Consider the following 21,562-nt stretch of genomic DNA (forward strand, 5'->3'; position numbering starts at 1 on the left):
TTGTCGTCTTGCGATTTTTTTCGTCTTGCGAAGCACGGTGTCGGGAAAGTTTTGGAAAAGCTTCAAAAATCACCAAAGTCTTTAAAAACCTCAAAAAAGGCTACCACACCGCATTCTATGAGTTGCTCATCGAAGTCAAGTTGCAACTGTATTAACGGTGTTAAGAAAAAGGAAACAAACTTGCAAGACGTTTCCGTCTTGTGAAGCAAGCCCATAGGGAAAATCGTCTTGCGAAGCAGCTCAAAAAACAAAAAACCCTTTTGTCTAGCGAGTTTTTTGTCTTGCGAGGCATTCGTCTTGCGAGGTACCACTGTAACCCGTTCGGTACTTAAGGGTTTCGGTGGCCCGCAACCCGAAAAAACGCAACCTAAAGCATCTGTAACCCGAGGTATGACTACTACAAAGAGCAGAGGTTTTCACTTTTTTGAGTCCAGTGCTCCCTTGGCCAACTATATTCTTTCTGCGGCACCCCCGTGGGGCTCAGAAGCTCAGTTATGTCACCCCTTGCCTGCAGAGCTGGCAGCCTCTCACCCTTTTTCGAACACCCTCCCTTGTGGAGTATTCCCTCAGCCTCCTCTCCTCTCCCCTCTCCTTGGGAGCCCTCAGGGCAGCCGCAGCTACCGCCCCTGGTCTCTCTCCCCCCCCCCCGCCCCAAAGAGAGGTGCCTCATCACACTGCCCCCACAGGGGCCTGAGAAGAGGATGTCATAGAGCAGGGGTTGGCAAGGTTTACAGACCATGGGCCAGATCACTCCCATGGAGATTGTCTGTGGGCCGGACTGGCGCAGCGTGACGCCGGATATCACGTCTGCGCATGTCCGTGGCACCGGAAATTGCTTCTGCGCATGCCCAGACGCCGAAAATCGCGCCTCCACAGAAGCGATTTTCTGAGTCTGGACATGCGCAGATGCAGTTTCTAGTGTCTGCATGTGTGCAGACGCAATTTCCGCTCAGCACGTCCCTATGCCGGTTTAGTGCAGCGTGTGGGGGACTTTCCAAGTGGGCGGCTCGGTTCAGGGGCGGCTCATGGGCCGGTAAAACAGTCTTCATGGGCCGCATCCAGCCCATGGGCCACACGTTGCCGACCCCTGTCAGAGCATGGGGTTGCCAGTGTGGTGCCCACATGCCCCCAAGGGTCTTCCCTGGCGTCCCCAGGATTCTTCCCCCTGCAGAAAGTAAGCTTAAAAGTTTTTCTTGTTGCCTGTGAAATAGTTTGTTCTGAATGCTTGGTTGCTGAGTGTGTGTATCATGCCTTCGGCAAGTTTCTCCAGTTTTGCTGGTGACCCCTGACATAGAAGCATAGTGAAACAGTCTTGCCAATGTCTCTTAAAAGCTACTGGCTCGTACACTGATATTGTTGTTTTAAAGTACCCTAAAGACATGGTCGATGTAAGTCATTTGTGGCATGACAACACAGAAAGGAAGTGGGGGAAAGAAACCTCTCAGGGTTCAGTTTATAATAAATTGAGCCATATCATGGTTAAGGAAGCCTAACTGTGGCTTTCTGCTGTCTCTGTGAAGTGACAAACCACCATTTGCAATTGGCTGGCAAACCAGAATCTGAAACTGTAGTTTGAAAGCCATGGTTTGGTCACTTTGGTGTGATGTCTGAATTGTCAGGCTATCACTATAGAAGGGCAGATGTTTAAACCCTTGTTAGCACAAAGCATGATTTGGCTCGATGCCTGAACAAGCTTTCTTTCCCTATTGCCTGGAAGCAGTTCTTTTTCGCCATGGGCGAGTCCATACTGGACTATTTACAAGCCTGACTTCCTGGGACGGGATGGTAGAGCAAATGCTTTGCATGCAGAAGGTCCCAGGTTCAATCCTTGGTTGTCTCTGTTTATATACGGGTCCAGTAGCAGCTGATAACAGAGACCCTTCCCAACCAGAGATCTTGGAAGAATTGCTGCCAGTCAAAGTAGACAGCACTGGGCTGGATGGACCAGTAGTCTGAGCTAGTATAAGCCAGCTTCCTATATCCACAGGGGAGAGACCATAGCTGAGTGGTAGAGCATCTGCTTTGCATTCAGAAGTTTCCAGGTTCAATCTCCAGAACCTCTACGTAAGGCTGTCAAAAGATTCCGTCTGAAAATCTGATATGCTTCTTCGGGTCAATGTAGGCAATACAAGAGTTCAGTGAACCCATGCTCTGAGTTAGCAAGCTGCACTTATACAGTGGTACCTTGTGTTACATACGCTTCAGGTTACAGACTCCGCTAACCCAGAAATAGTACCTTGGGTTAAGAACTTTGCTTCAGGATGAGAACAGAAATCGTGCTCCAGCGGCGCGGCGGCAGCGGGAGGCCCCATTAGCTAAAGTGGTGCTTCAGGTTAAGAACAGTTTCAGGTTAAGAACGGACCTCTGGAACGAATTAAGTACTTAACCCGAGGTACCACTGTACTAATAAAACGCAGTCCTTTAAAAAAAGAAAACCCTTAAACAATATTTTCCTGATGTAGACATTTTTTACAACAGTGCTGTTTCTAGTAGCTTCAGTCCCCAGAGAATGGGGCAGACTGCTGGACTTCAGAAAAACATGCAACGTAGTAAACAAAATTTTGCTGGCTTATCCTCTGTGTACTGAGGGGTGTGTGTGTGGAAGTAATGCATTTTACTTGGCAAAGCGAAGCGAAAAAAGCTGTCAGAGCCTGATGGCTCACATGAGTGTTACAAAGAACAAATACTCTACAATCCAGAAAGCTTTTTTTATCTTGTAGGTTCCTTCCTCTCCTCCTTGTGATTAATTCTGGCAAGCAAAGCTATGCAACTCACTGCCCTTGCCATATAACTTTGCCCCTTCTGGCGCAGCGATACCATCACAGCTGGCAAAGTGGATGGGACCAGACAGATAACTTGCTAGGTTAAGCTTAAACCATGAGCAGAGACGTGTTTACGGGAGGGCAAATGGGATAGTTGCCCAGGGCGGCAAAGCTGAGAAGGTGTTGCCATGTGCACACCACCTGCAGTGACCACCCCAGGGTGCAAGGCGGGTTGCATGCCTAGTTCTTTGACAGGAGAGGCTTTGCCCTGCTGCTGCCACCACTAGTGCTGCCAAAACCACACCTGAGCAGGGAGGCAGGCAGCGGATGGAGAGAAAGAGCACACTACCACATGGGATTGTGAGGCCTTTGGGACTTGCACTCTGAAGTTGAGTCAAGGTATCCCCAACACACATGCAAAGAGGAAGGAATTTGGTGCTTGTGTGCTCTGTTGAGGTTGCACATGAACAAGTTCCTGGGAGGATATACCGGTACCACTTCTGCCCAGGGGTGGCAGACACCTTAAAAATACACCACTGGTCATTAGGTGTACCAAGTAGCCTGATTTTGTGTAATGAGCAATGTTTTGTGACCCTGTTTGTCAGCAGAGAGCAGCCATGCCCTGAGCTAGAACAAACAGTGTGCCACACTCCTGGCTTGATATTTATGTCACTCAGTACAACTCATAAAACTCTTTTCTCCCTCTTCCTGCAGCTTTACCAACAAGGCCGACTATGCCAGCTGGGTAGTGAATTCTGCGAACTGGAAGTTTTTGCAAAGGTGCTTCGAGCTTTAGATAAACGGTAAGTCAGTGCTTACAAAAATGGCAGCTCCTCTCACTTTGCAAGATGAACATTTCCCCCTGTAAAATATAACTGGATGCAGTCCAATCACCACTGAGCATTTTTGAGCCCCACCAGTTTCAGTGCTTAACTCTGGTTGGAATCAGTGGGTGCTCTGTGCTTAGAATGTGACTGGATAGCACCCACCCTTTTGCGTAAAGTGCCTTGCCCAATAAATTTGTGTTTTGCAGCTGCTTTCAGCCATGACTTCCTGTTGGTTAGCTTGGCTACCAGCATGTAAATACGGTAGTCATGTTCTGACTTAAAAGACATAGCTTTGTAAAGATTTTAACCTGGAGGTGTATCACAAATATGCCCTGCAGTGTAAACCTAATAAATGTAAGCACCATTGGGTTTAGCATAACCCATAGGTAAGTGTATCTACAGTAGAAGCTTTCTTTAAAGCTTAGTTTAAGACAGAGGGGGCAAGGCCTCCCAGGTCCTAGGAAGACAATGGTCAGAATCTACTAGTGAGCCTTTCCTCTTCTATGTGCGTTCTCTTTTGAGCTTTCGTGTCTTGAGTCCAGAACAAAATTTAAACACAAAAGAAGACACAGACACAACTCTCCCAAGTTCTCTATGTATGTAAGAGAACATAGGAGAGAGGAAGGGAATCACAGGCAACCACAGATAAACCAAACTAAAGAAGCTTTCTCAGACAACAGGCTCTCACTGGATTCGGTATCCTCTGCTACTGTGGGCAAGGAAAGGTTTGTGGGGGTGGGGGGAAGAAAAGCAAAATTCTCCCCAAAGTATGTTTTGTTCTTTTGCTTAACAGCCCTGTTAACAGGCTCTGGCAGCTGCTTTTGTGTCGGGGTGGTGGAAGTTTGATTGATTAAGAGCTCCCAGCCTTGTGGTGCTCGCATAATTCATGTGGCTGATATTGGCTGTAGCAGGAATTCCGGGTGATGGATTGCTTCCTGTTTTTGCAAATCTGGGCTGGAGGTGGCATTTTGGATTTTTGTGTGAAAATTGCAGGGTTTGGGGGTGGGTGGGTGTCTTCTACCCCACCCCATCTCAAGGACACAGCATAAATCTGTTCTGTGCTGTAAAATGCGGCAGCTGTTTGTGTTTGAGTGTGTATGTGCTAGTCGTAGACGAATGTTAAGCTTTTCTGAGTTCCTGTATTATGGCAGAGAGAGATGGTGTTGTATCCAACTAAGCCCTACCATTGAAATGACTATAAGGTAGTCATACCTATTAACTTTGGTGGGTCTGCTCTGAGTAGGACTAGCATTGGATACCACCCATGGATACAGGGAGGGCAGGGAATGCATCTGTTCCAAAGGGCTTAACCAGATTGTAATTTGTGGTCTCTTTATTTTTTAGTACAGAGTTTTTCAACCTTTTTGAGTCCACGGCTCCCTTAACCAACTACATTCTTTCTGAGGCACCCCTGTGGGGCTCAGGAGCCCAGTTATGTCACCCCTTGCCTGCAGAGCTGGCAGTCTCTCACCCTTTTTCAAACACCCTCCTTTATGGAGTGTTCCCTCAGCTTCTTCACCTCTCCCCCCTGCTTAGGAGTACTCCGGGCAGCTACTACTGCTGTCCCTGGCCTCTGAACTGCCCCATCAAACAGCTGTGCAAGCCTTTGGGAGGCAGAGATGCGAGGGCATCAGAGGAAGGAGGGAAGGAAAGAGGGTCAGAGGCCTGTGTTGCCCGCAGCACCCCTGACCATCATTCATGGCACCCCAGGGTGCTCCAACACACTGGTTGAAAACCACTGCTTTAGTAAATGGCTTGATAGTTCAGTGCCTGTTACTTAAAACAGAAACTCACAGTGAAGTTCCCAAGGGGTAAGCCCCTTAAACTCATTGGAGCTTATCCCCGGTAAGTATACCTTTGGACTGCATGCACAAAGTGTTTGTTGGAAGGAGGTAAAACGTTTTTGTCTTCTCCCTCTTCCTTCTGTTTCCCTTGCAGACATCTACTTCATCACTGTTTTCAGGCATTGATGGACCATGGAGTAAAGGTGGCATCCGTGTTGGCCTATTCGTTCAGCAGGAGGTGTTCCTACATAGCAGAATCAGATGCTACTGTAAAAGAAAAAGCTATCCAGATTGGATTTGTCTTAGGTAACTGTGGGTGAAATAGGATATTAGTCTATCTTGCTTGCTTGGAACTTTGTAAGAGGCACACGAAGAAGAAACTGAAATAAGATTTTCTTTCTCCCCTATTACATATTTTACTAAGGATGTCGTCATGCTGCAGTTCGCATGGCTGCTGAAAGGCGGTACTGTGAAGTACAGCATGACCATAAACTGGGCAAGGAAGAGGGAACCAGAGATGGAGGCAAACGGGCACCTGGCCTAGGCCAGTGAGTGGAGGTTCAGAGGGGTAAGGAGTAGGCAGTGTTGGCGAGTGAAGCGAGAAGGGGAGCAGCCTATAGAACACTGTTTCTCAAACTTGGGTCCCCAGCTGTTGTTGGACTACAACTCCCATCACCCCTAGCTAACAGCACTAGTGATGATGGGAGTTGTAGTCCAACAACAGCTGGGGACCCAAGTTTGAAAGGAAAAAAAACTGCTGGGGGGAGGGGAGAGAAAGTAAAGAAATAGCTCAATTCCTTTCTTCAAAAGGAAGTCAATACTGTGTGGCTTGGATCCAGAGAATTGCCCAACCGCTAACAATAGTAAATAAATAAAATGGGGAAGTGTAGGACCCTTCTCTATGGTAATGGCGCCCTGGTTGCACAACACCTTGTCCATGTCCATTGCCTTTGTAGGAGGCTTCCTCTCGGACGCCGGCTGGTACAGCGATGCTGAGAAGGTCTTCCTCTCCTGCCTTCAGTTATGTACACTTCACGACGAGATGCTCCACTGGTTTCGTGCGGTGGAGTGTTGTGTGAGGTAAGCCCTGTCCCCATTTTTTAGCAAGGGGGTGAGATGCTCGTGCTGCAGGGTGTGTCTGTGCTTAACGCGAGTAAATTATGAAGTGGCCATGATGACTAGTTAATGGGCTGCTGTTCATCGAGGCCACCTGTGTAAATTGTGGAGGCCTTTCCTAGTGCCCATCCGTCCCCAGCGACTGTGACTCTCACGGGACAGAAAACAGCTAATGCGGGGGTCAGGTGTCAGGCAGGTTTAGCACACCTTTTGCTTCCTGCCCTTCCCTTTGGTTGCCATGGTCTGTGTTTCTGCTTGATCCTGCGCTTTAAAGCACACACATTTCCACTCCATGGCTTAGATGGCTTTAAAAGGGGCCAAACAAATTCCAGGGCGGTCAGTGACTCCTGCAGCGATGGCTATGTTCTACTTCCTACAGTCGGAGGAAGTATGCCTGTGGATACGAGTTGCTGGGAATCGCAAGGAGGGAGAGTGCTGCTGAACTCAGGTCCTGCCTGCAGGCTTCCCATGGGCACCTGCTTGGCCAGTGTAAGGAAAAAGCATTGGACCAGGTGGGCCACTCGTCTGAGCCAGCAGAGCTCTCCTTACATTCTTCTGGAATTACCCTCCGGAGATCCATATGCCCAAATTGGACCTCCCCAGGGTTTCCAGCCAGTCCTGCGCAATGGCTGCTGGAATGGGATTCATCGGCAAGCAATCTTGGGAGATGACGTGCATCTGTGAGTGTGTACGGTTGCCCTTCCATAAAACTAGTGGCTGACAAGGGACAAGTGAGACTATCTGTAGCTGGAAGCCTTACAGATACAAAGCTTGTGGTGATGGTTCTTTGGGGTTAATAATAATAATAATAATAATAATAATAATAATAATAATAGTAATAATAATTTATTATTTATACCCTGCCCATCTGGCTGGGTTTCCCCAGCCACTCTGGGCGGCTTCCAACGAAACCCTAAAATACAATAACATATTAAACATTAAAAGCTTCCCTAAACAGGGCTGCCTTCAGATGTCTTCTAAAAGTTTGGTAGTTATTTTTCTCTTTGACATCTGGTGGGAGGGCGTTCCACAGGGCGGGTGCCACTACCGAGAAGGCCCTCTGCCTGGTTCCCTGTAACTTCCCTGTAACTCGCAGCAAGGGAACCGCCAGAAGGCCCTCGGTGCTGGACCTCAGTGTCCTGGCAGAACGATGGAGGTGGAGACGCTCCTTCAGGTAGCCCTGTGGGTGTGACTGCACCCCATGATTCCCCATTCAGAGAACCACACTTGCAGGTAAGGAACCTGTTCTTCCTCCAGTGTCCCAAGGACCTCTTTGTTACCTAGTCTGCACTTGTATAAAAAACAAATAAATCCGAGGCCTGGGAAGTACGGACTGCATGTTCAGGGCCATGGTCTCAATCAATCTTGCTGTGTGCTGCTGATGTGCAAACAAGGTGACATTTCCTGCCTGGAGAGCCAGGTCACTGCTGTCCTCCCCCCCCCCCCACGCCTCCCTTGTCCTCCGCCTGCTTGTTATTGACTCTTAGGGGGTTGTGCTGACTTAATGCTTAGCTGTGATTTCCTGCAGATCCTTGTACTGCAGAACTGGCAGAGGACTTTGTCGTTTAAAAAAAAAGAAGGCTGGAAGAGGAGACAGGCCCTATTTCTGTTTTATTAATATGTGCAACTCAATACATTAATAGCATTCCAGTACAAGATGGCTGTTGGGAATTATTCCTAGTCGTCCTTGCAAGAACACACTCACCTGCTCAGGGCTTCGTTGAATGCTTTATATCCACTTTTAGGCTTTCCCTAATAAATTACTGTCCTGCCAACCTAGCAGTTCGAAAGCACGTCAAAGTGCAAGTAGATAAATAGGTACCGCTCTGGCGGGAAGGTAAACAGCGTTTCCGTGCGCTGCTCTGATTTGCCAAAAGCGGCTTAGTCATGCTGGCCACATGACCCAGAAGCTGTACGCCGGCTCCCTTGGCCAATAAAGCAAGATGAGCGCCACAACACCAGAATCAGCCACGACGGGACCTAATGGTCAGGGGTCCCTTTCCCTTTAATAAATTACTACTTAAGGTGGATTAAACAGAGTAACTTTCACTTGTCTAGGAATTGAGATCTATGGTGGGAATGAACTTTCAGATATCTTACCACGCCCCCCCCCCCCAAAAAAAGAGTTTTGCCTTTTTTCTGCTCTGTCATGAGAAGAAGTTTCTTTGGTTGCTCAGGAGCAGACATGTCCTGGTTGTTTAAAAGCCAAGAGGCCCCCCCCCCCTCCTGGGAGGCATCTTAAAGTGGGTGAGGGGAGGCTATTAGAACAGGAGGGTGGTTGTGAGAGTGGAGGCACTCCTTCCAGTGCTTTCAGTCACTTGCAGGCTGTGTACACACCGTATGTTTTATCTCTTTATTGTTTTATAAAAAACATTTCTATACTGAAATTACATTTGAAAAAATCAAAGAAGTTTACAACAATTAAAAATACATTAAGAACAATACCAAAAAAAAGACCACCAGCTGACATACTATGAAACATATTTTTCTTGTCTGCATAAGCCTGACAGCAAGGAGAAGTCTTCAGCAAACACTGGAAAGTCATTTAAAGCACATTCCTCACTCCAAAGAATCCTGGGAACTGTAGTTTATTAAGGGTGCTTGGAGTTGTTCTGTGAGGGGTGAACTGCTGTTCCCAAGATTCTTTTGCTGGTGGGAGGGAATGTGCTTTAAATGTGTGATGTGTATGGAGCTGTAGTGCCTTGTAAGATAACCCTTAATCTCTGGCCAGTTTATTGGTGTCACACACTCACTGAATTAAATGGTCAGATTACCAGAGACATGTGTCCAAAGTACAATCCTTTGGTGTATTCAGATAAAAGGTGGGAAAGGAATGTGCTTTAAAAAATATATATTACAAAATGTACAACTCATATGATTAATACAAAATTCATTAACCACTCATTAATCATAGCAATTCACAATAAATAAAACACACACAGAGCTGTGTAACCTCTTGTAATTCGTTGTTCTACGATGCCACAAGCAAAATCTACTTTGGTGTTATTATCCTCCCTTTTCTTCAGAAAGCAAAATACCTCAGACACATCTGCAGTATGCCATATTTTTAATCTGTAATTGAGGTCGGGGGCAGTATCTCTTTTCCAATAAGAATGAGTTTTATTTTATTTTTCAATCCTGTGTTTTTAATGCATGCTTTTAAAATGCATCTGGTATTCTGTGATATACTGGCTCAACAATAAGCTCATTACACTTTTCTTGTGCACCACAATGCAAAACATTTTGGTTTGTTAAACCAGAGTTTCCTGTTCCATCTGAACTGGACAACTGTGGTTTAATCCCTGACTACAAACTAGAATTGGTTTCCTATCTAGGTCTGTAGTCAAAGGCCAACCCAGTCACTGGAAGCTGGTTTAACAAACCGCGGAGGTCTTGCATTGCGTCATCCAGGAGAGGGGAAGAGGAACACATGGGCAAAATACTACTTCTTGACCCAGTAAACAATGGTTTGTCGAACCAACACTCTTGCATCTGAACCAGGCTGCTGCCTCTGAACATGTCTTCCTGCCTGTGGTTTGGCGGCATGCATTAAAGAAATTACTTAGGATGTTAAAATATTATTTAACGGTGATGAGAAGCTTCCTTGTTTCATTTGAGGATGCACAATCACAAAGCCAGTAATCGCCTTTTAATAGTCTGAATCGCTCAGCAACTTTCCTGCTCAAGGTTTCAAGATCCTTTTGTGTCTTGCCCTAGGTTGCTGCATGTCCGGAATGGCAACTGTAAATACCACCTGGGAGAAGAAACGTTCAAATTAGCGCAGTCTTACATGGACAAGCTAGCAAAGCACGGCCAGCAAGCCAACAAAGCTGCTCTATATGGGGAGCTGTGTGCCCTGCTCTTTGCAAAGAGCCATTATGATGAGGTGAGCGTCTTTCGCAGAATCCAGCCTAGAACATCTCCGCATGGGAAGTAGCTCAGTGGCCAGAGCATGTCTTTTGTATGCAGAAGCTTCAGTTGGGTGCTAAGATCCTCAGTCAGTGTGAGAGCCAGTATGGTGTAGTGTAGTGGTTAAGAGCGGTAGTCTTGTAATCTGGGGAACCGGGTTCGTGTCTCCGCTCCTCCACATGCAGCTGCTGGGTGACCTTGGGCCAGTCACACTTCTTTGAAGTCTCTCAGCCCCACTCACCTCACAGAGTGTTTGTTGTGGGGGAGGAAGGGAAAGGAGATTGTTAGCCGCTTTGAGACTCCTTAAAGGGAGTGAAAGGCGGGATATCAAATCCAAACTCCTCTTCTTCTTCAGTCAAGCACCTTCCCTCACTCCCATGAACACCAGAAGCATGGTCGGTGGTGACATGAGAGAGCCTTTTCTGTGGCTACTCCCATATTGTGGAATTCCCTCCCAAGAGAGGCTAGACTGGCTCCTTCATTGCTGTCTTTCCGATAGCAGGCGAAGGCCTTCCTATTCAGATAGGCCTTTGAAAACCAGGTGCAGACCATGTTGACCACTGTTGGGGCAATCAGTATTTTAATGCCAGTTCGAAATGTGTTTTGCCGTATTTTAACTGTTGTTTTTAACTAGCTTGCCTTTATTAATTTGTGTCTTACAATTATGTTTTTAAAATGGAAGCTGTTTTGAATCCCAACTTGGGAGACAGACAGGGTATGAATATATTTAATAATAATCCCCGATGGCATCTCTGGCCAAACTAGGAGAGGCCTCCACCTGAAAGCCTTCTGTGTAGACAGTGCTGAACTAGGCGGACCAGTGACTTGGTACAAGGCAGCTTCCTATGTAGTCAGAACAGGCCAGCTATTCTTTCCAGCACAAAGTGTTCTGTGGGTTCACTCAGCAGCAGCGCGTGGGCAGACAAAAGCAGGTTTCACTGAGGTTTGGTGACAGAATTCCAGCTGGTAAGGTGGTGCCAAATAAAATTAGCATTTGGCTAAAGCTAGCATTTGGCTCAGGTTCAAGTGCCAGAGTTTGCAGGAACCGAAGTGTTTTCCCAGCCTTTGTTGGGATAGTGTTTAAATCCTCAGCTGGGAACAAACAATTTAGGAACATAGGAAGCTGCCCTATATTAAGTTAGGCCATCTAGCTAAGTATTCTCTACGCTGACTGGCAGCGGCTCTCCAGCGTTTCAGATAGGGAATCTGCCCTGGCTCTACCTGGAAATGCCAGGGTTTGAAGCAGGGACCTTCTGCATGCATAGCAGATGCTCTACCACTGGGCTACGGCTCTTCCATCACCCTGGAGATTGGTGGCTCCAAGATCTCTTGCAGGACTCTTGCCTCCATGCTGTTTGCCAGAGTGCCTTTCCCTAGGACTGCCTGTTCCTCTGCTCTTGACTTCAGCTTTACATCTTGACAGACACCCAGACACGCCATCGCAACAGCTGATAGTCTTGCTAGAACAGCAGATTCTCGCAGTTCAGAGTTTGAAAGCCAAGTTCTTGGGAGCCTCTGTTTAGATTTCTGTGAACATCTTAAGTGCTGGATTAAGGACTGGAGATCTCCCTTTGGCCAGGAGGCCAAAGGTCGAAAGATAAGTGGTGGGGCAGCGAGGCTCCTGCTAAGCAACTGCTCCTAAACTTTATTTGAACGGCCAGGCTTGGAAGTCAGGACAGGAGAAGGGATCTGCAAGCCCCATTGGGGGTTCTGCACCTGCCTCCCCACTCCCAGCCTTCTCTCTGATTTCCATTAGAGAGTACACTCTCATCTCCATAGAGGTTTAGTTGAAAAGACAGAGTGGTACTTCAGTGAATAAAGTCATGTATTTGTGTGTATTGTGATATTGGAACCCAGTACCAGTTTTGATGGACAGCCCTTGGGCTTGACGCCCTCAATTCCACCCTCCGCTTCCCTCACTGAGTGTGTCTTCTCTCTGCCATTGTTGCCACTGCTGCTTCTGCTTCCTCATTGGTGCCAGACAGAGCCAGTGAGGATGAAGGCAGTGGCAGCTCCTCCTCTTGCTTGCTACTTCTGTTATTGAGAGGCAGGGTGAACCAGCAGGTTTCCAATGAAGGGACAGGTCTAAGAGGCTCTTCTGAATGGATCCCCTGCTGCATTGAGGGTTCTTGGCAAATGCCCAGGCACATTGACCATTGACAGTGACCCTACTGGAACCTGAATTTGCTTGGTTTCATCATCCCTCCCTGTTTCCTTTTTTCCTTTGGCTATCAGATTGTAAACCTGCCAACAAGAGCTGCTTTTGCATTTGGAAAAAAAATAAATAATTCTGCACAGCACATAGAAAATTTGAGGCTTTTAATAAAATCTTAAATAATCCTGACAATATCCTTGGGTGCTCCACAGGCTTACAAATGGTGCATAGAAGCCATGAAGGAGATCTCAGTTGGATTGCCAGTAAAAGTAGTTGTGGACGTTTTACGGCAAGCTTCTAAGGTAAATCTAACTCTTCTACAAATAGCCTGCATGCAATTGAGCAGGGATGGAACCTATTCCATGTTTCTTGCAGAGGGAAGTGGGCAGCATCTAGTACTGTTAAGAATCAGCCCTAAAGGAGAAAATCAACAAATGAATTCCAAAAGCAGCATTTCAGACGTGTTGACCTTTATGCTTTTCCTGACAATTCATTGCTCTGTCTTCCCCCTTTTTAATGGGGCAGGCTTTCTACTCAGTTTAGCAGTCGATGGCCATTCTTGAACAGTGGCTTCCCATAGGCAGGCAAGAATGCCTTTGCATATTCATGGTCTCTCATGCCTGCTTTCTCTTCCTCTTGGCTTAGGCTTGTGTTGTAAAACGTGAATTTAAGAAAGCCGAACAGTTAATAAAACATGCGGTGTATCTTGCACGGTGAGTATATGCCCCATTTCCAAATGTTATTGCCTGCTGCATCTTGTTTGTGGTTCTAAGTTGTGTTCCTATCTTCCAGGGAGCACTTTGGAGCCAAACACCCAAAATATTCAGACACACTACTAGACTATGGGTTTTACTTACTCAACGTAGACAATATATGCCAGTCGGTTGCAATTTATCAGGTAAGGTCCTTTGCTGTGTCTGTGCAGCCTTCAGGATTCTATTAAGTGGTTTTGTGCATGTGTGTGTTTGTTTCTGCTCAGAATTCTTTACTGCAGGTGAAGTTTTGTTACCGTACTTACTTTTCTCGCCAAAGTAGATAAAATTTGCAGGCATGGTAGCCCCATGGTAGCGGATTAATCCTACCAGACTTCAGAATGAAAGCTGTAGTGATTTTCCTGGAAGAACAACCTTTGCAGTTTGGGGCGGTTAAAAGAAGATTCACTTAATCTCCTCTAGTGTTTTATGGGCAATTTTTATTAAAATAGTAGAAGAAAAAAATAGCAGTATCCCTTGGTAAGAAACCCAAAAAAGAGGTCAAGAGTGTTGTGGGTGGAGAACTAAAAGGGATTTGCTTCCCTCCCAGTGGTTTTTGGGCACAAGTTTTATTACTGACATTGCTGGGAGTGCCCTAAAATTGAGATTTCTTGGCGGGGGATCTTTAGGGAGATTTCTTTAATAACAAGACCGAGCATCACTCCCTCCCCCTACCTGGCTCTTTTTGATCTATATATAGATGTGGATAGAGATCTAAAAAAGAAATAAAGAACTCATTTGATACCTATTAACAGCAGCAAGAGCAACTAGCACAATTCTAGAAGACATTTGATTTAGACAACTTAGATTGCTGGTATGCAAAAAGTCTGGCAAATTGCTCTTCTAGAAACAATTTTCCATGAGTTGAAAGTGCTTGGAGGACATACTGCAGGAAACCATTCTTTTGTAATATGGCACAGCATTATTTTATTTACAAACAAAGAAGCCCATGGCCATACGGTCCCTCTGGTTTATTCCAAGGTGTGGGCTTTGTGAAAGTATGTCTAGGCAGACAGATGATCTTTATAACAAAAAGAATAAGTTTACTACTTATATGCTACTAGAGAGGGCCATTGCTCAGGCACAGTGGGGGGGGGGGTGTACAGGGTGATGTGAGCCACCCCGTCCTTCTCAGCCGCCCTCCAGCTGCAGGTTGCCCAAGAAGGATGCAGTAGCTCAGGCTCCCTGTGAGCCCAGCCTCATTTGCAAAAGCCTGGTGGTCCTCAGATGAAGGGTGGTATAGAAGTTTAACAAATCATCATTATGTTTCCAATTAGATTTTACCCACTGGTGACTTGTGTCGACAGCTGTGTGAGATACTACTTCAAATAATGCTTCTTCTGTCCCACACAAGCCATCCTTTTAAAAATGTCTATGGCAGCTTCCAGATCCTAGCTAATTTAGCTGACTTGAATATTGTCTCTCACTCAAATTGTTTCAGACCGCACTAGACATCAGACAGTCAGTATTTGGGGGCAAAAACATCCATGTTGCAACAGCTCACGAAGACCTGGCTTACTCTTCCTACGTTCACCAGTACAGTTCTGGGAAGTTTGACAATGCGCTGTGAGTACTCTGTTTACACTTTTTTGGACCCAAAGGTTTTCTTCTTGCGTAATGTAAATATATATATATATTCAAATGTTAAAAAGCATGTGGTATAGTCTTGCTGGGGCTCCCTCACGTGGGAGAGATTGCAAGTCAAGTCCCTTCCCTTTGTTGCTGGCAAAGCTTTTTGTGGTTGCTGTTGTTGTTTGGAGAACTTTTGGAGCCACCTGGGCTGCTGGGCTGGGAATGTCAATGTGTGTTTTATATTCTCTGTAAAACACTTTGATGTTTTATTTACAGTTAAATGGTATATGAATGTAATTTTTTTAAAAAAAAAATCAGTGTTCTGATACTGGAGATAGTAGATGGCCATCATGACTAGCAGCCATTGGTTGCCCTATGCTCTGTGAATTTGTCTAATCCCTCTTTTAATGCCGTTGAAGTGGGAGGCCATCATTACTGCATCTTGAGCACCTGATCCTGTGCTTCTTACTGTTCCTCCCCCTTGGCCTTGTTAAGGGTGTCTGGACTGTATTCTACTCTTTCCATGATGCTGAGTTGGTATTGATACTCTGCAGTAATAAATATGCATTTATTTACTTACAAAAGAGTTGGTTTTATTGGTTTTGGGTGGGAACCAGAACAATCTGAACAGAAGCACTTGATACTGCAACATTTTGTTGCAGGTACCACTGTCCCCCCCCCCCCCCTTACAGATAGCTTTAAAAATGTGGTCATGACAGCCTTGTAAATAAACTACTAACTTGGACATGGAAGCTGCTAGTCTATTAGCAAGCTAGTAAAAAATATGCTGCCAGGAGCCCTCTCTCTTGCTTACGTAGAATTCCTAGTGACCTCTGGTAACCAATGTAGTTCTTAAATATGAGCTGAGTTGCGAGTTAACATGTTGTGCAAAGAAGACTTTGCCCCCCACCCTAAACTTGCCAGTTAGGTTTGTTGGATGATCTGGAAGAGAGTATGGGAGATGGAGAGGAAAAAAATATTTCCTTGTCAGGAGGAGAATTTCCTCCCATCTCCTTACCACCAGGCAGACAAAGGCAGTCTTTGTTTCTAAGGTGAAAGTTGTGCCTTTTCCCAAGATGTCTTGCAAACATACCAGAATCTCTCACATAAGTCTTTTTCATCCTGTTCCTCCCCCCGTGTTCTTAGCATGTGCTAAACAGCTGCCCAGTGTCTACAAAAACCCACAGTATGCTAATGCAATTCCCACAAAGCCCTCTGTGCATGATTTAGATGGCCCTTCTGGGAACTTGCTGTTTCTGTGTTGACTACTCAGTAACTTTCCAAGAGATTTCCCCCTCATGTGTGCCTGTTTGCTCTTGACCTTAGATTCCATGCGGAGCGTGCGATTGGCATCATAACCCACATTCTCCCAGAAGACCACCTTCTCCTTGCCTCCTCCAAAAGAGTTAAAGGTACCTCCATGCTGCTTTTGGCTGCGGCGCTTAGGGAGCAGAAATAACTGCTGGTACTGTAGCAAATGTCAAGGACAGGCAGGGAAGGAAATGTGTGGGAAAACAGTGCCTCCCTCCACCGTGTCCAGCATCTTCCACCTGAGGCTCACGCCTCACTCTTCCTAAAGGCAGGGTCAGCTCTAAGTGGCTGATGTGTTTGAGCTTTGCGTACACCTTCAAAGCGGCCCAATAATTGGAGTTGGGAAAGGGTTAGGGTTGAGCTGAAAGACTTTTCAGATAGTGCAGAAGTCTGCATTCACTTCCTCGGGGTCCTAGCTGATGCCTTTAATGGTGTTGGGTCTTCTAATGTGTCTCTTTCCTCCCCCCTTTCCTGTGCAAGCACTGATCTTGGAGGAGATTGCCATTGACTGTCACAATAAGGAGACAGAACAAAGGCTACTCCAGGAAGCCCACGACTTACACCTGTCTTCGCTCCAGCTTGCCAAGAAAGCCTTTGGGGAGTTCAACGTGCAGACAGCAAAACACTATGGTAACCTTGGCAGGCTTTACCAGTCCATGAGGAAATTTAAGGTAATTATTTGGGGGGGGGCAGCAAATATTATTGACATGTCTTCCTTGAACTGTATCTCTGGCTCTCTTGACAATCATCTTACTAGACCAGCAATTCACCATTGTCTTAATTTTGTGGGCGTGTTCCAGGAAGCGGAAGAGATGCACATCAAAGCGATCCAGATCAAGGAACAGCTTCTCGGCCAAGAAGATTACGAAGTTGCTCTTTCCGTGGGACACCTTGCCTCGCTCTACAACTACGACATGAATCAGTACGAAAACGCCGAAAAGCTTTATTTGAGATCCATAGCAATTGGTGTGTAAACACTTTTGAGCCTAAGCTTGCATATATAGCGATGTTGTCTCTCCGGGGGCGGGAGGGGGGGGTAGGTGAGGTTCTCTTTCCCCTTGAAGAAGATTAGGTAAAAAAGGAAGGATGATTAGGAGGTGGGGAACCATAGGCCCTCCAGAAGTTCCTGAACTACAGCTCCCATCATCCTTGGCCATGCCTGCTATGAGCTGGCATCCAACAACATCTGGAAGGCCAAAAGTTCCCCACACCTGGCTTGGATTTGGGGCAGGCTTCAAATTCCTGCTCTCCCATGAAGCTCACTGAATGACCTTAGATCAGGCACCATGTCTCAGCCTAGCCTAACAACACACGCTGCCTCAGTTTCTGTGTTACAGCAAAACCATAGTTAACTGTTTGCAACAGACATGTCTTCCTGAGCTGTTTGTCTCCATCCTGCTTACACAAATCACAATCCTTAGTTTAGGATTATGGCCAGACCATGAGTCTGGTTTGTTATCATCCAGCGTGAGCCAGGAACAGATAACCATGCTATGGTTTCTGGCTTACCACTGGGATTGCCAGCAAGGTGTCTGTGGGTTCCCCAACACTCCCTTGGCACCCTCCAGCCCCTCACAATTGTTCAAGTTTCTTTTTTATTATTATTAAAAGAAAATTAGTCATTGGGAGGCAAATTCTTGTTTCCAGCCATCTTTGTTTCATCTTCCCAGAATGCCTCTGGGCCTCACAATCATTCCTAGAAGGGAAAAAGTAGAGGGCAGCTGTAGCTGTTGATTTCTTCTCCCTCCTGCCCAGTCAAGCTTTGATTAAACAAAAGAGGTTTGAGCTAGAGGGGGAGGGAAGAGGATTCTCTGTTGCATGGTAAGAATTGGGATCGGCGCTGGGAGAATGGTGGGGAGCGTTGCCTATTTCATTGTTGTGGTTGTGTTATTTTGGGGTGTGGCCACAGAAGAGGATAGATGTGCTGTGTTGTTGCCTGGGTTTGTTCTGTTTTCAGGGGAGGGATATTCCCTTTGCGGGTTTGTTTTTTGACAGGGTGTTGTTGCCATGAGCATCCCACTGCCACAAGGTTCCTCCAACCATTTCAAGACAATTCCTCACCCATCCATTCATTCAAGAACCCTTTTCTTCTAATAGAAAACCCAGGGGTGGCTAGCAAGAACTTGATAAAGCAAAGAGAGTAACAACAAGCCAAGCATTGTGGGAACTATCCACCGATAAAAGTACTATAATAGCCTGCCTACAAAACAAGGATGCCCTCCCACCAGAGCCCCCTACTGCCTAACCAGTGCTTTTCAGGTGTGTCCCCCCAGACTTCCAGAGAAGCTTCTTGCAGAGGAGGCAGGAAAGACAGGTGGCTTTCTGTACACACAGCATTTGGATCCATCCCAAAGTAAAGGACCTAGGGCAATAGCAGAGGCCTGTGAGCAAATAATTGTGCTTCGTTTTAGCTGGTGATGACGTCCAACACGCTGGACATGGTTTGGGGGAAAGATGTTTGAAGGGAGCAAATGTTGTCCCTTCTCTACCAGTATTGGTTGGTTTAATCATATATTGAGTTGCGGACATAATCTGTCCCGGAGGCACGTCTGCAACTTGAAGCGTTTGCATCCAGAAGTGCTGTGCATGCGCGAGGCACGATTTAGCGCTTCTGCGCAAGCGTGATCTAGCACTTCTGTGCAAGCGGCAAAACCCGGAAGTAACCATTCTGGTACTTCCGGGTTGCCATGGGACGCAACTTGAAAAGACATAACCTGAAGCGGACGCAACATGAGGTATGACTGTAGATCCTTCTTCCAGGTCTATTTGAGGTGGTGGGGATAGCACACACCCAATATTTTTTTTTTTTTGAGGGCATGCGGGAACCAATATAAATAGCAATGTCTTCTCTGTTCCTTTAGGCCGGGGGTGGGGAACCTGTAGCTCTTGATATGCTGCTGGACGTTGCCTGCCATCAGCCCCGGCTAGCATGCCTAGTGGTCAGGGAGGGTGGGAGGCAACATCTGGAGAGGAGGGGAAGACACAGTTTCCCCGCCCCAGATCGGAGAACATGGTAAAATATACTCCAGCTGAAAGGTATCAGATTTTTACTTAATAAAATAAAATAAAGAGCAGGCTTCTCTGTTAGGCAACACTGAAAAAAGTACAGCATTAATTCTCCTTCACATTTTGTTTATTTTTAGGGAAGAAGCTTTTTGGGGAAGGTTACAGTGGACTAGAATATGACTACAGGGGCCTCATTAAACTGTACAATTCCATTGGCAATTACGAGAAGGTATTTGAGTACCACAACATTTTGGCCAACTGGAACCGGTTGCGGGATCGGCAGTTTTCAGTGACAGACGCCCTCGAGGACGTGAGCACCAGCCTGCAATCCACTGAAGAAGTTGTCCAGTCTTTCCTGATGTCTCAGACCGCCGAAGGACAGATTTGCTAAGGACCTTGGTCAATTTTACCAACAACTATTTTCCCCCCCTTCTTCTGTTCCCTCCTCCCCAAATTTACATGGGAAAAGTCATACTGTGAAATTTGAAACCATGTAGTTTTTTGTGTGTGTTTTTCTCTCTCTCTCTGAGGGGGCTGCAATTGCATTGAAACACTGGTCCAGTCCATTAGAAATCCCCTGTTTTCTCGGGGAGGGGAGGAATCTCAGCTTTGAATGGAGTGACCACAACAGACGAATGTGTGCTAAAATTCTTACCAGCATGAGTACGGCATGTTTTGTTTTGGCTCACGTTTTCAACTTGAGAGAGAGAGAGAAAGAGATACATATACATATATATAAATATATATATAAAGGAAGAAAGAAAACCCCCATAAACACCCCTAACGATGTTCTCTTATTTTTTATTTTTTGTCCAAGCGAAGCTACTTTACACGAAATCTCCGCGAGAATGGAAAGAGAGCAATAAAGCCATTAAACCATTCTGAGAGTTGCATTATTAATTGGTGGATAAGGAGGGTGCCCACTGACCAGTGCTTGTGACAAGTCTGAAGTCCTATACAACCATATGATTATTCTTGTTATACAGTGTAAAAACAAGGAAAAACTTATTCGATACGGATTGTTGAAAAAAGTAACCACAGATATTCATACACACAGGAAAAAAAAGAAAAGGGGTGGGGGAAATCTTCGCTTCTTGCCTTCTGCTGCCTTACGAAGAGACATGGCGAAGAATTTCCTCCTGGGAAGTGATGCTTGGTTGCTCTGCCTCCGTCTGAACCACCGTTTGCACTTTCAAAGAGCACCCAAAACGGACCAGTGTTCACCTGAAAGTGGTAACCACTGGCAGAATATTTTAGTCTCTCAGCTTTCTTGGTTTATTTTATTTTGTTTTTGTTTTCCGTACAGGGCAAAAGAATTTTCTGTAATAGGACCGGGAGATTTCAAGCGGACCATCCCGTCCTTAGGAAAAGAGTCTCGGACCAATGGCTTTCAAGTCACAATTTCTGCCCTTTCGCATTTGCTTTTTTAAACTCGGTAGGATTATTTCACGAAGGGGTGTATTTTCAAGTGATGAATGGAGACTTTATATACATACATGTACTAGATAACAAAGCTAGGAGCTTCAACGTTCTTCGGCGGTTTCAAAGGCATGTCTTTTTAAAATACTAAGTTTACACAGGTAAACTAGATGTTTAGCACCGTAAGCAAAGCATAAGAAATGCTATTCCTTTCCCTTTCCCCTCTCTTTGAAACGGGCTCTCTCTAAAGGCTATAACTTGCTTGTGCTAATTAGATTGGTCGTCGTCATTAAGGGAAAAAAATCTGGTTTTGTTTTAATATCTGCAGATGATCTTTTTTTTTATTGTACAGCTTGCAGGGATCAATGGATAATGCCAAAAAAAAAAAAAAAAAAGAATAAGCACAACAGGTCTGTCTTTCTTCCTTTCTCTCTCAGCTTCATCATATTTTTTTTAACGTTAAACAAAAACAGCCAGAACTCAATTCTTTTTATATATATATTTTTAATGTCTGTCATAATATGTTTTTTAAAAAGCAAAACAAAAAAATAACTATGCCTGTCTCACTAGCTTGTCTTAATTTTGGGGTATATGTGTGGTTTGTGGGTTTTTCTTTTAATTGTACCATCTTTTAAACACCGAGGTAGTAAATGAACTTTGAAAGACCTATGTAGCATATAGTGAGCTAGGCTGGAAAGGAAGGAGGGGGAGAGTTCCTATTTACCTCACTTCTTAATGCAGAGATGCAGGCAGCATCTCTGTGGTTAAGGGTTTTGTCAGGTGTTCACCTCTATTTTCAGGGGGTTTATAAGTTGCCCAGGGAAAGCAGGAGAGAGAGAAAAAGCCTCTCTAGTGTTTGGAATGAGTTTCATTCATTTCCCCCCTTTAATTTGTGAGATCTTTGGGTGGGGGATGGAAGGCAAGTGGGGGCAATCTGTCGTCAAAAGAG

The 21,562-nt window shown here is 45.7% G+C and overlaps 1 protein-coding gene across 1 annotated transcript in view; it reads left to right on the forward strand.

The window, feature by feature from the left end:
- APPBP2 (amyloid beta precursor protein binding protein 2) overlaps positions 1-20,074 on the forward strand; it is a 44,239-nt gene extending 24,165 nt beyond the window's left edge. Inside the window, exons 2-13 of the mRNA XM_080982998.1 lie at positions 3,477-3,565; positions 5,528-5,679; positions 6,330-6,453; positions 10,207-10,375; positions 12,766-12,855; positions 13,199-13,266; positions 13,346-13,451; positions 14,747-14,871; positions 16,204-16,289; positions 16,669-16,859; positions 16,989-17,154; positions 19,332-20,074. Of these exons, the coding sequence (XP_080839124.1) occupies positions 3,477-3,565; positions 5,528-5,679; positions 6,330-6,453; positions 10,207-10,375; positions 12,766-12,855; positions 13,199-13,266; positions 13,346-13,451; positions 14,747-14,871; positions 16,204-16,289; positions 16,669-16,859; positions 16,989-17,154; positions 19,332-19,585 (1,620 nt within the window). The 3' untranslated portion in view covers positions 19,586-20,074. The remainder of the gene's footprint in view (positions 1-3,476; positions 3,566-5,527; positions 5,680-6,329; positions 6,454-10,206; positions 10,376-12,765; positions 12,856-13,198; positions 13,267-13,345; positions 13,452-14,746; positions 14,872-16,203; positions 16,290-16,668; positions 16,860-16,988; positions 17,155-19,331) is intronic.
- Positions 20,075-21,562: the final 1,488 nt, after the last annotated feature.

Source organism: Podarcis pityusensis, assembly GCF_964106645.2.
Source record: "Podarcis pityusensis genome assembly, chromosome: 15".
In the NCBI taxonomy this organism is placed as follows: domain Eukaryota; kingdom Metazoa; phylum Chordata; class Lepidosauria; order Squamata; family Lacertidae; genus Podarcis; species Podarcis pityusensis.